This window comes from Benincasa hispida, chromosome 12 (assembly GCF_027475165.1).
Source record: "Benincasa hispida cultivar pf3 chromosome 12, pf3_genome.v1.1, whole genome shotgun sequence".
NCBI classification, from domain to species: domain Eukaryota; kingdom Viridiplantae; phylum Streptophyta; class Magnoliopsida; order Cucurbitales; family Cucurbitaceae; genus Benincasa; species Benincasa hispida.
In genome coordinates, this window is record NC_143489.1 from 24,235,366 (window position 1) to 24,252,325 (window position 16,960).

Below are 16,960 nucleotides of genomic sequence, written 5' to 3' on the forward strand. Positions count from 1 at the left end.
ATCACAATTATAATAAATTAAAAATGTATTCAAAAAAACTATTGATAGATGTAAGAGAGAAACCGAAACATATATAAATTTATATGTATTCAACAATAATTAAAAAAAATTAGATTTTTGTATCTATATTCAACCGTGTTGAAGAAACGATCATATGACTTCATTGAATATATATAATATATATATTTCTTTTGAAAAATAGTCCATTCCTTGAAAATTTTGTAATATTTGGTAGATCTCAAATGACAAGACGTTTCTGTCAAAGATTATATTATCTACAATTATTATTTTCTTTCCATTGACTTGGTCAATCCCTGTGGTGTTCTTTTCTTTCCCTTCCTATAAATTGACTTCAGACTGAGTATCACAAAGAAGAAGAAATAAAGAAAAAGAGAAGCTCATTTGAAACAATGGCTGCCCACAAAATTACCACAACCCTATCCATCATCTTCCTCCTCGCCTCCATATTCCGATCCTGCGACGCTGCCGGAATCACCATCTACTGGGGCCAGAACGGCAATGAAGGCTCTCTTGCCTCCACTTGCGCTACTGGAAACTACAAGATCGTCAACATAGCATTTCTCTCCTCCTTTGGTAGCGGCCGAACTCCAATACTCAACCTTGCTGGTCATTGCAACCCTAATAACAATGGTTGCGCCTTCTTGAGCAACCAAATCAAATCTTGCCAAAGTCGAGGAATCAAAGTCCTCCTCTCCATCGGTGGCGGCGCAGGGAGTTATTCACTCTCCTCCGCTGATGATGCAAGACAAGTCGCTAATTTCATCTGGAACAACTACCTCGGCGGTCAATCGAGCTCACGACCCCTCGGTAATGCGGTTTTGGATGGTGTCGATTTCGATATCGAAGCTGGCTCTGGCCAATTCTGGGACGTACTGGCTCGACAACTGAAGAACAAAGGCCGAGTCATTCTCACCGCCGCACCACAGTGTCCGATCCCCGACGCGCACTTAGACGCCGCTATTAAAACTGGTTTGTTTGATTTCATTTGGGTTCAATTCTACAACAACCCTCCATGTATGTATGCAAATGGAAACGCCAACAATCTCCTGAATTCTTGGAACCGGTGGACGGGGTTTCCGGTTGGGAAGCTGTACATGGGGCTACCGGCGGCACCTGCAGCCGCGCCTAGCGGCGGCTTTATTCCGGCCAACGTGCTAATTTCTCAGGTTCTTCCAAGGATTAAAAGTTCTCCCAAGTATGGAGGAATTATGCTGTGGAGTAAGGCATTTGATAATGGCTACAGCAACGCCATTAAAGGAAGTATTTGAGCTCCTCCTTTGAATAAACTACTTATTTAGTAATTTATTATAAAGCCATGAATAAGTAAAATAAGAAATGGGAAATGGGGTATGTTGGTCCATTTATCCATTTATATGATTATGATGCAATAAAATTACTTTTTATTAGAGTATAATTTTTCATGGATATGTGAAATTTTCATTATTCAAAATATCCTTAGATTTTAGCTATGAAATTTAGACACAGAAAAAAAAATTCATTTTTATCTTTGCGTTTTAAAAATTAGGATAATTTTTTTAAATAGTAAAACTTGTTAGAAAATATTTTTAAGTATAGCAAAATATCAAGGTCTATCACTAATAGACAACGATAAACATTTATTAGGTGATAGACCATGTAGACTTTTAACACCGCTAACTTGACATTTATTATATATATTTGATCTATACTCCAACTTGTTGATTGTCTTACTAAGCCTCTCGATGTTGTCAATTTTCATTATCTAGGCAACAAACTCAACCCACTAGCTTTTAATGTTGTGGTTTGTCCTTTGTATGTCTACTATTGGGATCAGTTGATAGTGTGATTCATACTATTTAATAGAAGTGCAACAAAAAATCGAAAAACTGAAATATCAAATTCAATCTAAATCGATCCAATGGGTTGGTTCGATTTTTTAGTATAACATTGAACATATTGATTCGTATTAAGAGAACTAAAAAATATTGGTTCGGATCCGTTTTTAATTTGAAAAACCAATCAAAACTAAACCGAACCAAGGATATACATATACCCTAAAAAATAAACTCTAACAATAAGTTTTTTTTTAGTATTTTAAATATTATGGTGCATACATATTTTTTTGTTGGGGGGGGGGGGGGGGGGTGTTTATGGTGTTTGTATGTTTTTAATTTATTTTAAAAAGTGCTAAGAAAAAATCAAAATCATACATACATACATATACATACATAATAGGCTTAATTTTAATTTAAAATCAACAAAAAGAACTCAAAACAAATTTGAAAATAAAAAAAAAAAATTTGGAAAAAATATCAAAAATCGAAAATCAAATCAATAATAAATTGAACCAAATAAAAACGAATCAATTAGTTTTGTTCTTGATTGGACAATGATTGGGATTTCTTCTTTGTAAAACTATTGGTTTAGTTTGGTTATTGGTTGACCCCAAAATCGAATCGACTATCACCGATATTATTTAGGGTAAAATACTATTTTTTTTTTTTTGACTATGAAAAAGTTTGGGTAATTAGTCGATATACTCCATATATTTAAAATTCGTATAATAAAGCCCCAAAAAAGTTTATAAAATGTTCAATTTTGTCCCTAAGTTAATAAATCATTAAATAATTAGAGTGTTGTCATTATAAAAATAAAAATAGTTATAAATAATATTTTTTTAATAAAAAAAATTGCCCTCTTTTTTCTCCCTATATTTACCGTAAAGATTTTAGAGAGAATAAGAAAGATGGAGAAACTTGGAGCACTACATTAAAGTTTCTCAAACTATTACAATAAGGCGAGACCATTAAATACTACACTAAGAAGATCCATTAGATGTTTTACATAATAACAATAAACCTAACTATATTACATTTAAATAACACTTAACATAATCTAAATTAAAACATCTTAATACTAGATACTCTGACATTTACTCTTTAACCCCTCCTCGTGTCAACATTTTGTTGTTGCTCGCCATTACCATCATTTTCTTCTTCAATTTAAACTCTTAAGTACCACACTACAAGAAAAAGAGGCTCTCCCAACACGTAAATCGGCCGTCAAGGGATAGGGTCTCTCCCAACGACGTAAGGGACACGTCAGGAGTTAGAAAGAACTTCCAACGATGTATACTATGTTGGGTTTTCTGTCCTAAAACTCATGATTTATAAACATTATAACTTATTCTGAGAATTCAATAAAGTTGTTATTGAATATATTGTTTTTTTTTAGAAATCCAATGAACCTAAGTCTCTTAACAATTATATGAGTACTTGAACTTTATGTAGAGACATAAAAGTGGATCAGATTTGTGTAAATAGTCAAAATGATCTATAGTATATGAATAAATTTGGGTACCTTATTTTGGTAACACTATTGGATGTGGCCTACTCTATAGTTGTTACAAAGAGTTGTAAAGTGCTACAAACAAAGTGATCTTAATTCGTTCATGTTGGGACATGAGGAGTGGGGGTGTCCTGTGCAAATGAGTTTTGTGCAAGATCGGACCATGAAACCAGTCACTCTTACTTTATAACGTTGTTTACTGTTTAAGACTGACTATTTCAAAGCGATGACCTAGGCAACTTAACCTTAATCCTGAGCTAACTATGAATTCCTATTTGTTCGGGATTATCCTTTGATCTGAAAACGGTGAGAGTAGACCAATTGTCTCTACTCAATAAGCTTACCATTTTGGGGATAAGACCGGATAAATAACTGGAAACATAGGGTGCAAGAGAGAATTCACTCTTACCCGATTAAGGTTAATAGAGAGGTTGTTCCCTTCAAGTGCTGATTCTGAGTCTTGAACAAGAGGCCTTACCCTCTCATTGGCCTGAGAGTGATTCGATTTGTTGATTGGATCACAAATCAATTGTTCATTAGGGGATCAGTGGAACTTAAGGAACAAGAGGTAATTTCGGGGATAAAACAGAGATTTGACCCAACCGTTATTACGAGCAACCTGTGAAGGGTTAACTTACTAATCATGGTTATATCGAGTGGACATAATAGATCTACAATGAGGGAAATTCAGCTATGGGCTTTAATGGAATCACCCATTAGTTAACGGGGTTAGATTGGCTAATGAGTTTAGTCGATTAATCTTGGATCGTTGGAGCCCATGATCTGTAGGTCCGCGAGGTCCTCCTACTAGCTTTATATGGATAAGCTCTAAAATAGTGTGATAAGTTAATTTGAAGTGTTCAAATTAGAATTAAATGAATTTGGAGAAATTATATTTAAATATGATTTAAATATTTGAAGATGGAATTATGTTAAAAATTAATTTAATATTTGATATTAAATTAATTAGAATTATTTAAACTGTTTAAATAATTATTAATTAATTTTGTTAAAGAAAATTAATTTATGAAATTAATTTTGTAAAGTTAATAATATATTCAGTTTTATTAAATAAAATTGATTTATGAAATCAATTTAGATAAAATTGAAAAAAAAATACAAGAAACACAAAAGTTGGAAAATCGTTTTTTCCATTTTCTTCATGAACTAGCTCACCAACAACCCACTTTAACTCTTCATTAACTCCAAGCATGAGTTGCATCTCATGCAGCAAACTTCGTTGTATGAATGTCTGCAATCTATTGAAGAATTTGGAGTGTTTTGAAGGGATTGCAACCGAATAAAATTTTGAGAAAAAATTGAGAGAAGAAGGGTGTTCTTCTACTTGGTTGTTGCTGTGAACTTCTCCAAATTCCCTTAATTCCAGCTTATTTTCAATCCCACTACTCAATTTTGAGCTCCAAGAGGATAGTAGGGAAGATCTTGGGGTGGTCTACAACAAGATTTTGTGGAGATTTGCAATTGAATCAAAGCTTAGATGAAGTTCTTCAAAGATATATCATGAAACCCATTTATTTCTGTTAAAGCATGTTTTCTTTTCTGCCAAAATTAATGAATTAGAGTGCTTATGGATCCTGGTTTCTTCCACTGCACATTGGTACCGTCCAACATACTACTCGTCAGTAGATTGAAACTATCTCCCGATGGTGGGACATTACTCGCTGGGAGTTATAGTAACTCCCGACGGATCTCCCAACGGCTATCGAGGGTCGTCGGGAGATCTGGTATAAAAACCAAATCGTGCAAAAGGCAGATCGTCTGCCTTCTTCTTCCCTAATACTGAAACCCTAGGCGAGAAAGAGAGGTGGTCGTCGTCATCTGTTCGCCACTGAGAGAGAAAGGTGGTCCATTGGTGTCGTCCGAGAGATCGAGGTGGTCGCCGCCGTTATACTGTTTGTCCTTCATTGGTTTGTCCAAGAGAGAGAGGTGGTCCGTTCGTTACTATTCGTCGTCGTCCTTCGCTAGTTTATTCGCTGTCGTTTGTTCGCCGCCATCTGTTCCTACATTTTCGTGAGTTCTCTTCTCTCTAATTTCTATGATTTCTTGTAATTTTGATCGCCATTATACTATTTCTTACTTCGGTTTTGTTTGATTTCAATATTACCTATAACTTTGTGTAAAACTTTGACTTCCTTCCTAGTCTTTCTTATAGGTCCAAAATTACCTATAATAGAATTTATAATAACTTCTTACTCATATGAATTTTTTCTTTGTTATTTACTTATAATGATATTTTTCAAAATCTATCAAATTTTGACATTTAAAAGAATAAAAATTTTATAATTTTGAAAATACTTGAGTAAGGATTGAAATTGTAATTAGGAAAAAAAGAGTTTGTGAAATAATGAATGTGGTTACGAAAAGTCTTATAGTTTATTTGTAGTTTAGGCTTCAAAGAAATATTAATCAAAACCTAAAACAAGAGAGAGAGAGAGATTTGAGGCCACAAATTTAAGAGAGAGAGGGAGGTGAAAATGATGTAACTTAAATTGAAATCTGAAGCATGAAAATAGGCCAATTCTTTTTTATTTAAAAAATAATAATGTAAAAAAGCGAGAGAGAGAAAGTAGCTCTTAGTGTTCGTGAAAGGTTCAAAAAGTCCAAATTAAAACAATAAATGCTTTGTATTGCCGTTGGTTATACTCGTTTTGCTCGTTTTGCCGTTGAACTTGGAATTTTTGTGTGTTAATGGATGTTTATGAAATTTGAACATGTTGTGGGGGGTGGGTTGAGTTTGATTTAGATTATTTTGGGGGGAAAGTTTGAGTTTTTTGTGTGTTCGTTGATGTTTATGAAGTTCGAATGTTGTCGGGGTGGGTAGAGTTCGGTTATAATCATTTTGGAGTTGAACTTGTAGATTCTTGTATGTTTTTGGATGTTTATGAGCGACGGGAATGTCGTGGGGGGTGGGTAAAGTTTGGTTATACTCGTTTTGCTCGTTTTGCCGTTGAACTTGGATTTTTGTGTGTTTATGGATGTTTATGAAGTTTGAATATGTTGTAGGGGGTGGGTCGAGTTTGGTTTAGATTGTTTTGGGGGGAAAGTATGAGTTTTTTCTGTGTTCGTTGATGTTTATGAAGTTTGAATGTTGTGGGGATAGGAAGAGTTCGGTTATAATCGTTTTGGAGTTAAACTTGTAGGTTTTTGTGTGTTTTTGGATGTTTATGAGAGTAAAAAATGTCGTAGGGGTGGGTAAAGTTTGGTTATACCCGTTTTACTCATTTTGCTCTTGAACTTCGTGTTTTTGTGTGTTTATGGATGTTTATGAAGTTTGAATATGTTGTGGGGGGTGGGTCGAGTTTGGTTTAGATTATTTTAGGGGGAAAGTTTGAGTTTTTTGTGTGTTCGTTGATGTTTATGAAGTTTGAATGTTGTGGGGGTGGGTAGAGTTCCGTTATAATCATTTTAGAGTTGAACTTGTAGGTTTTTGTGTGTTTTGTTTATGTTTATGAGCATCGGGAATGTTGTAGGGGTGAGTGACCTTGAACTCGACTGCCCGCCGAGAAAGTTGTTCCAAAGGAAGTTCTTGACTTCTCTCGCGTCATCGGCCGAGGAGAGTGAATAGCTCCCCGCACCGCCGCCGATAGAGAGGACTTTGATGCCTTGACTTTTGCAGGAATTTATTTCGTCGCTCAAAAAGGCGCAACCATTGTTGTCGGGGTTGCAATGACCGGAAAGGTTGAGGACTGGAGTTTGACCGCTGCCAAAGGATGAGAGAAATGCTATGCTGACAAACTCGTAATTTGTAGTGGCACAAGTAGAGGCAAGAGAGCCTTCGTTGCCATTTTGGCCCCAGTAGATGGCAGTTCCGACAGCATCGGAAGATCGAAATATGGAGGAAAGGAGGAAGATGATGGAAAGGATTGTAGTTATTTCGTGGGCTGCCATTTCTAGTCAGCTTTTAAGTTTTGCTTTTGTTGTGTGCTTCAACAATGGAGAAGATGAAGTGAATTTATAGGAAGGGAAAAGGAGATCACATAGTCTTTGGTCAAGGAAAGAAAAGTAGATAATACAATTTTGGCCGTGTCATTTGGATTTGGAAAAAATATTGCAAATTATTAATGAATTGGCGTGTTCTAGTTGAAGAGAAATAATAATAATAATAATAATAATAATAATTCGTTGATTAGAATTTCCATGGGATACGGTATATTATGTGTAGTCAAAGTCCAACCAACATCTAGAAGCTATGTCATTTACTTATATTATATTATTAGTTTTAACTCTCTAAATTGTTCGTGCGAACTACATTTAAAAGTGGCTAACCCACTTTTAAATTTAATTAATTTCGATTTTTAATTAATACTTCTTTAAGTTTTCTTTTTTTTTTTTAAAAAAAAAAAACTCTTTCGATGTCATTTAAATTACATTTTTTGTGTTTTTGAATATTTAAAAAATCAATATATTATTTCAAAAGGTTTCTTAATCATTTTTTTCTACTTGTTTTTCTAAGACCAAGCTTTTTCTAAAAAATTCATAAGATGGAATCTAAAAAATTTGGAAATCCGATTTCTTAGAATTCTTGAAGTGGGGATCACATATTTGGGACTCCTAGATTTGATTCCAAGAAAAAATGAGTAAAATGTAATAATTTCTCACTTTCTTGAGGTGAGTAATTTTTTTTCTCAGTTATAATATGGTCTAATTGATGGAAATTGTTCCACTTATTTTATGGGATTATTGTTTCAAATATTAGAATAATGAGAGGTAAAATAAGACACTATTTTTAAAATGTTATTTTTCCAGATAAATTTTATTTGAATAATAATTTTATTTCAAGATATGAGATTTGACCATTGTTTTCTCTATGAAATTCGGAAATTAATTTAAAACGAGTCATAAAAAAGATCAAATTACATGTTGGGCTTGAGTTGCGGAAAACGAGCTGAAAGAAAACGGATTTACTAAGTCTTTGGGCCTTGAGTAATCGATGACCCTTAAATGAAAACCAGATACCACCTTGTTACTTCACACATACACAAAACAGCGTGCTGAAAGCACAATCCGTGTGATGAACGATCTTGACCTTACACTTTGATGGCTAAGATTAGAACTTCAATCTTCTGTTGGAAATGCCCTTCGAATGACTAAACTTTTCTTTTCTTTCTTGCAGAGAAAGAACGAGAGAAAAAGAAAAGAGAGAATCATTGGGAAGTTGCTGGAAATCGTAGAGGCGATGAGTCTTCGGTCGTCTAGACGATGGGAGGTAAAGCTGGGGTTGTCTAGACGATAAGACACAAGTCGTCTAGATGATGAAGGCTTTACTGAAGATCGTCTAGACGAGGTCGTCTACAGACGAGACTTGCAGAAGTAAACGATCGTTGGCTAAAAGCTAGAAGATTGTTTGCTAAAGCTACATGATCGGTGGGTCAGAAGTATATGATAGAGGAAGACGATGAGAAGAAGAACACGATCGTTTACGAGGTTCGGCAAAGGGAGGCCTACATCCACAGAGAAGCTGATGGGAGTTTTTATTCAAGATTGCTTCAAGATAAGTGGTCACTCAATTACAATATGCTCTCTCTCACTCTGTACAAATTAATTATACAAATTATTTAAATGTAGCTTGATTTGTAACTAATTCTGTAACTAAATGAAGTTATTTTCATCTTCTGTATAATATTACACCCAAACTTTTAATTTCATGAAATTATCCTTCAACTTGATAAAGTATTGCAATTTTCACGTTCTATTACATTTTCATTTAAAAAATTCGTTGAGAATAGGTATTCTCATATTCTTTCAATGATTTATAAAAATACATGTGGTACAATATTGACAAAATTTTTTTTTTTTTTTTTTTTAAAAAAACTAAAGTTAAACTACAAATTTAGTTCTTTATTTGGCTCATGAAAATTCAAGCAAAAATGTATAATAGGTTCTTAAACTTTCAATTCTGTGTCTAATAGCCATGCAGTTTAAAAATATCAAATAGGTCCTTAAACTTCAAATTTTTTTTTGCCTAATAGACTCACATATTAAAAAAATTAAAAATGGTTGATCTATTAGATATAATTTGAAATATGTCTAATGATATCCTAAGCTCTCAATTTTATGTCTAATAACTAGTTCCATGAATTTTAAATTAATAATATCAAATTGATCAAATACATATTAACTAGATACACAAAATTAAAATTTTATATCGATCTATTAGGCATAAAATCAAGTTTATAGAACATAAAAAACAAAGTATATTCGTTGGATTCATATTAAAGGTCATTTTTTATTTATTAGAGAAAAAATGTTTGTCAAAAAAATCATTTTGTTTAAACATTTTTTTTATCTAAACTATTTAAAATATACTTTGGAAATGTTTCAAAAGTTATTTGGATTTAAAGGTCAATTTGAATTTATTAGAGAAAAAATGTTTGTCAACAAAGTCAATTTTATTTAAATTCTTTTTATCTAAACTATTTAAAATACACTTTGGAAGTGTTTCAAAAGCTATTTTAAATGGTTGCCAAATACTTTAATTTTTTTTTACAAATGACTTATTCTCAAAATTAAATACATGAAAAGTTAAACTAATCACACCAACGTTTTCGTTGTCTCCTTAATTCTTTTATAGTTGTTAGAAAAATGAAATTATTTTCTCATTTTTTTGTGGCTCTGTTTATTTTTGTTATTTTATTTCTTTTGATATGTGATTATCAGGACATTTTAAAATCTGAAATTATTTTACCCATATGATTTTTTTTAAAAAAATAAAAAATAAAAAAATAATTTTATGATATTGTATATTAAATGGAAATAATATTGTAACAATAGTTTGATTTTATATATATATATATATATATATATATGACTAAAAAAGTCATCAAAATTTATTTTGATTTTTCAAAAACAAAAAACAAAAATACAATTATCCAACATGTTTTTGTTTTCCACTTTTTAAAAAACATGTGTCGAAAAACAATTATCAAATATGTTTATATATATAACACCAAAAACAGTAACCAAATAAGAATGGTTTTGGCTTTTTAAAAACTAAAAATAAAAAAATAGGAAACAAAAATTAAGGTCCCATTTGATAATCATTTAGTCTCATTTGTTAACGATTTGGTTTTGGGTTTTTGATATTTTGAGTTTTGAAAATCTGATTTTAGTTTACAATTTTTGAAAAACAAAAATCGTACCTGTTTAGTTACTATCTTTTAGAAACAAATTTTCAATTTATTTAATAATTGGAACAAAAATTATGTTTAATAAATATGTTTTTTTAAAAGAATAATAAGTTTTGATGATTTTATGTATCTTCAAGTGACAAAACAAGAATACTAACTGCCATTAAAGTTGAACAAAGTGGTTCAAAAATAAGTCAAACATAAGATGCTGTTGCAACTTTGATTTACACCATTACCAAAAACTTTATAGGAGAACCCGTTCAATTCCAAGAACGAAGTTCTGAAATTCTTTCCAACCTTACCTATCCAAAACTTCAAGATTTCAGATGGTATAAAGATTTTTTTTATCCGAACAGATTGCAATAATCAATATTCCTCTCAGGATTGCTAAAATTATTTGTTGAAAAGGTACGCCAAACAATAAGACAAACTTATTAAGGTACAATTTCTTTTGATAATCTAACCTATGGTGAACTGATTAACTTTATAAACAATGAAGGTTCAACTTTATGCACATACCTTAAATTGAAGGCAAAAATAAAAAAAAATGAATTTTATAAAAAAAAAAAACAAAAATTGGGTCTATTTGTGCTCAATATAGTTATGAGAAAATCCTGAAACTGATAACAAACCCGATAAAATTTCACATGAATCGTTTATCAATCTTATTAATAAAGTTCAAATACAAAAATAGTACTTTATTATTAATCTTGTCATAAATAAGGAATACCATTTAACTTATAAGGTTTTAATTGACTCAGGAGCGGATCAAAACTGCATACGAAAAGGCTTAATACCTACCAAATACTTTGAAAAAACCTCATAAAAATTACATGGTGTCAATGTTCGACGATTAAAAATTAGTTACAAAATTTCAAATGCACATGCTTGCAATTAAGGATATTGTTTCAAAAATGGCTTCATATTAGTTAAAGACTTAGATGAAGAAATAATATTAGAAACTTCATTCTTATCCCAACTTTATCCTTTTTCAGTAAATGAGAAAAGAATAAATTCAAAAATTTTATATCCAAACATTACTTTCAAATTTGTAAATCTAATATACTAAATTAACATATTCTATTCAAAATTCTTCAATATTTAAAACTATTAATTTCATTAAAAAAAAAGACACAACAAATACAATTTCTAAAAGAAAAAATTAGTTATAAAAAAATCGAAAAACAATTAGATGACCCTTATATTCAAAATCAATCGCTTTAAAGAATTAATTGAAAAAGATATATGTGCTTCTATTCCTAATTCCTTTTGGAAAAGAAAGCAATACATTGTTAGCCTACCATAAAAAAAAAATAATAAAAAAAAAAAAATCATGAATAAAAAATTCCTACAAAAGCAAGACCTATATAGATGAATGTTGAATTATTAAAACATTTCCATAAAAAAATTTAAGAACTTCTAGAGAAAGGACATATACGACCTAGCAAATCACCTTGGAGTTGTGCACGTAAATAATCAAGCAAAAATTTATCGAGAAGTGCCTCGTCTTGTAATCAATTACAAACCTTTTAATTCTGTTCTAGAATGGATACATTATCCCATACCAAACAAAAAAATCTAATTAACCGAATACAAAATGCAATTTTCTCAAAATTTGATATGAAATCTGGATCCTTGCAAATTCAAATTGCTGAGAAAGATAAGTATAAAACAACATTCAATGTTCCATTTGCACAATACGAATGGAATGTAATGCCATTTGGACTAAAAAATTTCCCTTTTGAATTTCAAAATATTATGAATGACATTTTTAACCCATATCAAGAATTCACAATTGTCTATATTAATGATGTTTTAATCTTTTCACAATCCATAGAACAACATTTTAAACATTTAAAAATATCTTACAAAATAATTAAACAAAATGGTTTAGTTGTTTCTCTACCTAAAATAAAATTATTTCAACAAAAAAAAATAAGGTTCTTAGGATACGATATCTTTCAAGAAAAAATAAAACCAATTCAAAGATCAATAGAATTTGCTAATAAATTTTCAGATGAAATCACCAATAAAAATCAATTGCAAAAATTCTTAGGTTGCTTAAATTATGTATTAGATTTTATTCTAAATTTAACACAAACATGTGAACCTCTATATCAAAGACTCAGGAAAAACCTCTCCATGGACTCCTCAACATACATGGATCATTAAAACCATCAAAGGTCTAGTCAAGAGTCTTCCATGTTTATCCATCATCAATCCAAATGCATCACTCATTGTAGAAACAAATGCATCAGATATAGGATATGGAGGCGTTCTCAAACAGTCCATCAATGGTAACGAACAACTAGTTAGATATCATTCGGGTATCTGGCTAGGATCTCGAAAATTTTATTCAACCATCAAAAAAGAGATTTTATCAATCGTTTTATGTACTAGTACGAATGTTCCATCTGTCTGTCAAACCGCCAAATTTGAGTCACCAACCACTTTGAACTTCTTGATCTTCATTTCTTTAGCGACTCCTAAGAATACCACATCAAGGTGATAGGATTCGAACCCATGGCCCTCTGTACCCAAAACAGATGCACTAACCAGACTGCGCTATAAAAAAAATTTAATACGTGTTAATTGCAAAGCAAATATAGATGTTTTACAAAAGGATGTTAAAAATCTGGTTTCTCAACAAATTTTTTTCTAGATGAAAAGCAATACTTTCTTGTTTTGACTTCAAAATTCAAGCTATAAAAGGAAGTATAAACTCCCTTCCTGATTACCACACTAGAGAATTTCTTCAAGGCAAGACTAAAGGAGAGAGTGAAAGATAGAAAGAAAAGAAAGAATGAATTCTACTTGTAAGAAAGAAGAAAAGCATGATCGTGATCAAGACCAACAACGACGATCAACACTTCCAAAAACTAAAGTCTCGTACTCTCAAGCGTTTCAATTTCTCAAAGGAGAATCATCACCAATAATGGAGGATCGAAAAGGGAAAAATCCTCAAGCAATACTGTTATCAAATAAATTTCAAATTTTGGGATCTTCCATCCCTTCAAGGTTTTCTGCCTTGACAATCAACTCTTCCCCTATCAAAATTGAGGAGTCATCCACTCCTCCAACTACTTACGTCCAAGTCATTATAAACTCAAACTCTCAAAATTCAGAAGTTATACCCCCAAACAAAACTTTTAATTATCGATCATCTTCATCTACTTCTTACCATAATAAAACTCAGACTTCATATATTACAACTCTTGAGCCAGAATTCATAGGTAGCTCTATGCTTGAAACAATTCAAAATATGCTTGAAACAATTCAAAAAACATTTTCGTCAAATTTTCATTTTATTCCAAATCATCCACAAAAAACTCATTTATTCTCGTTGATACCGACTCAATTGAAATCACTCATAATAATAATAAAGACAACCTCAAAAGAATTGTCTTTTCAAAAGTTAAAATTCTTTGTGTTCTAACTCCAACCAAATGGAATCAAAGTATTTATACCGAAAAAAGATTTTCTCATCAATTTTCTCCACAAACTTGTTTATACATCGATTATCAAAATGCTTGGTATAATATGTTTTGGTTAAACAATTTTAATCATTCTTAGTTTATAATGTTTGACAAAACATGTATTCAAAATTTTCCATTATGGTTTAATGATTAGTGGGATTTTTTTGGCCTTAACGAGGCTATCCTACCATACCCAATTCTTAAAAGTTTTAAATACTTTTCACATGATATTTTCTCAAATTCTTTTGACTTAACTCTACGTTTTTCAAATTATTTTCATCTAACATGGATCTTTTGCTGGAATTACTCAGTTACAGAATCAAATGGCATCTCCCGCCTTTCTCGATCATATAGACTAAAGTGGTGGGACAAATTCAACACAACTTTTGCTTCAAAAAATTTGGTGGAAAGATGGTTTTCATCTATCCCAATAACATGAATCCAAACCTACAAAAAAATCTATAATTCTTGACTAAAAACGAAGACTGATGGCTGCAATAACACAAGTATCAAATGAGGAAGAGCTCAATATTATCATTAAAAAAATTTCGCCTCAATCCACTATCAACCAAGAAGAAAATACATCCCACATTCAAGAAGAAGAGGATGACAACGAATTTGCAAATTTTATGCATCACATCCAAACGCCAACTCAATCCACTAATCCAAATCAGTAGACGACAAAATCCAAATGAAGACAAAATGTTGTACACATGTCAAATTTAAGTTTCAATGTATTGTACGAATGTTTGGCTTTTAGACTTTAAGTGTCATCTTATGTATAAATGTGTCCTAACGTGTCTAGCTAATGTAATGCATGGTAAGTTTCCTATCTCTATATAAAGGAGGCTTAGTATGAATCTAGGGAAATAAGTTTTTCTTCCGAATCTTTTGAGTCTTTGCCTTTAGAGAAAAAAAGAGAACTTGTACTCTATGAAATAAATAAAAAGTTCTTCATTTCTCCAACAAAATTCAAGTTTCTAGCATTTTAATATTTCCAATAACTACTTTATTTACATCAAGTTTTCTTTACCAAATTTTATAATTTCAACAACTACTTTAGTCTTCTTTTATTATATTTCGATTTGCTAAAATTTTCATCATCATTTCAAACACATCTATTATATTAAACTATTGTCTCATCAATATCAATATATTCATCATTTTTCATAAATTTACATTCCATATAATCATAATATCTCTCATTTCATTTCTTCATAATTTTCCATTCCATACAATCATCATTTCATTTCTCTCTTTTCCACGTGTCAAACTATGCATGCATCCACCAACTCCATCTACTTCATGCTACATGCACATCACGTGTCCAATTCAAAATATCTTCATGCTACATGCACCACCATGCACATCACCCTTAATGGTATTAGAACCTAGTTATTTACTTGTAGAGTGTGTTAGTTCATTTACATTAGCATTAAATTGTCATTAAGTCTTTGTCTTAATAATATTCTAAGTATCTCTTATGGTAATAATCAAGTTTGCTGGTTAATTCTATTGGATAACTCTTTGGAAAGCCTTGTGTTCCCGACAATAGAATCGTAAGATCGTTGGTAAGCTCAGTGTTCCAGTGTTGTAGAATTTCAATATCCTGATTATTTGTCACAATAGATAATTAGAATTTTAATCTCAAAATTTTTAATGTCTAAGCTAATTGGAAAAAAGGGCTAGTTGCATAAATAGAATTCAAGTCCAAAATAATAAAATAATTGCATATATAGAGAAAAAAAAAATGGTAAAAGACTAAAAAACTTATGCCTAGCCACCATTTTGTTCCTTTCTTCCCGGTTTTCTCAAAGTAAAAGCTATCACTGATAGTAGCTATCAGTGATGACCAATGATAGAAGCTATCTGCTATCGCTGATACCTTGTATCAATTGCTATTGATGATAGTTGCTATCAGCGATAACATTCAATTTGGGAAAAATTAATACAATCTTGAAATATTTGCTTTTAATTTGCTACCAATTATCAGTAGCTATCATTGATTCACTTTTATCAATTGGAATCAACGTTGAAATATTACTACTTAAGGCTATTAGTGGCTATCAATGATAGATTTATAAATAGTGATCAACTTTGAAAGAATACCAACAACTTTGATTACCATAGTAGTTATCACTTATAATCTTTTATCATGGCTATCACTGATAGCAGCTATCAGTCGTTATCACTAATAGACTTTCGTTAATTAGAATCAACCTTGAAATATTAACACTTAAGGCTATCAATGATAGACTTCTATAACTGGTTATATCACCTAAGTTTTATCACTGATATCACTAACATCACTCATATTATGGTTATTAGTGATAGCTTCTTTCACTGATAACATCACTGATAAGATGCTATCAATGATCTCATTGATATTATGCTATTAGTGATAGTTCTCTATCACCGATAACGTGCTATCAGTGGTAGCTTTTATCATCGATAACGTGCTATCGGGTAACTTCTATCATCAATAACATGCTATTAGTATTAGCTTCTATCACTGGTAACATACTATCAGTAGTAGCTTCTATCAATCATAGCCACTGAACACCTTCTTACCCCTTTCCTATCATTTCCAAACATTTATAAGTCCGTTTTCTTTTCAATGATAGCTTTTATCACTGATAAACATGCTATTAGTGATAACTTCTAGGCATTCCACTTACATTTTAGTTCGAGATTCAATTTTATTAATTAAATTCACTAAGTTGCTATCAATGATAGATTTCTATAAGTGGCTATTAACTATGAAAATATAATTAAAGATTAAGCTATCAATGATAGAAAATATTAGTGGCTATCACTGATAGACTTTCATTTGCTATTTATATTTATTATTTGTTATAATAATCAAACTTGATGATTGGCTTGTTGGTGTTAAGTCCATTATGAATTGAGTACTTTCAAGTCCTGGGTACGGAACTCAACCTCATAATTCTTGTGGAAAAAAAAGGGGAGAAGAAAAAATTCAAATAA

At 31.3% G+C, this 16,960-nt stretch overlaps 2 protein-coding genes across 2 annotated transcripts; one reads left to right on the forward strand and one right to left on the reverse strand.

The window, feature by feature from the left end:
• The first annotated feature begins 302 nt into the window (after positions 1 to 302).
• LOC120067430 (acidic endochitinase-like) lies at positions 303 to 1,435 on the forward strand. Its single transcript, XM_090307953.1, has one exon. It carries the CDS (start codon positions 411 to 413, stop codon positions 1,287 to 1,289), a length of 879 nt encoding a protein of 292 aa, XP_090164079.1. The 5' UTR covers positions 303 to 410; the 3' UTR covers positions 1,290 to 1,435.
• Positions 1,436 to 6,774: 5,339 nt separating this feature from the next.
• Positions 6,775 to 7,257, reverse strand: LOC150031882 (acidic endochitinase-like). Its single transcript, XM_090308316.1, has one exon. The coding sequence runs from the start codon at positions 7,255 to 7,257 to the stop codon at positions 6,775 to 6,777; it is 483 nt and encodes a 160-aa protein (XP_090164442.1).
• Positions 7,258 to 16,960: the final 9,703 nt, after the last annotated feature.

Coding starts and splice junctions, on each gene's coding strand:
- LOC150031882 (XM_090308316.1), bottom strand. CDS start 7,257: ATGGCAGCCCACGAAATAACTACAATCCTTTCCATCATCTTCCTCCTT.
- LOC120067430 (XM_090307953.1), top strand. CDS start 411: ATGGCTGCCCACAAAATTACCACAACCCTATCCATCATCTTCCTCCTC.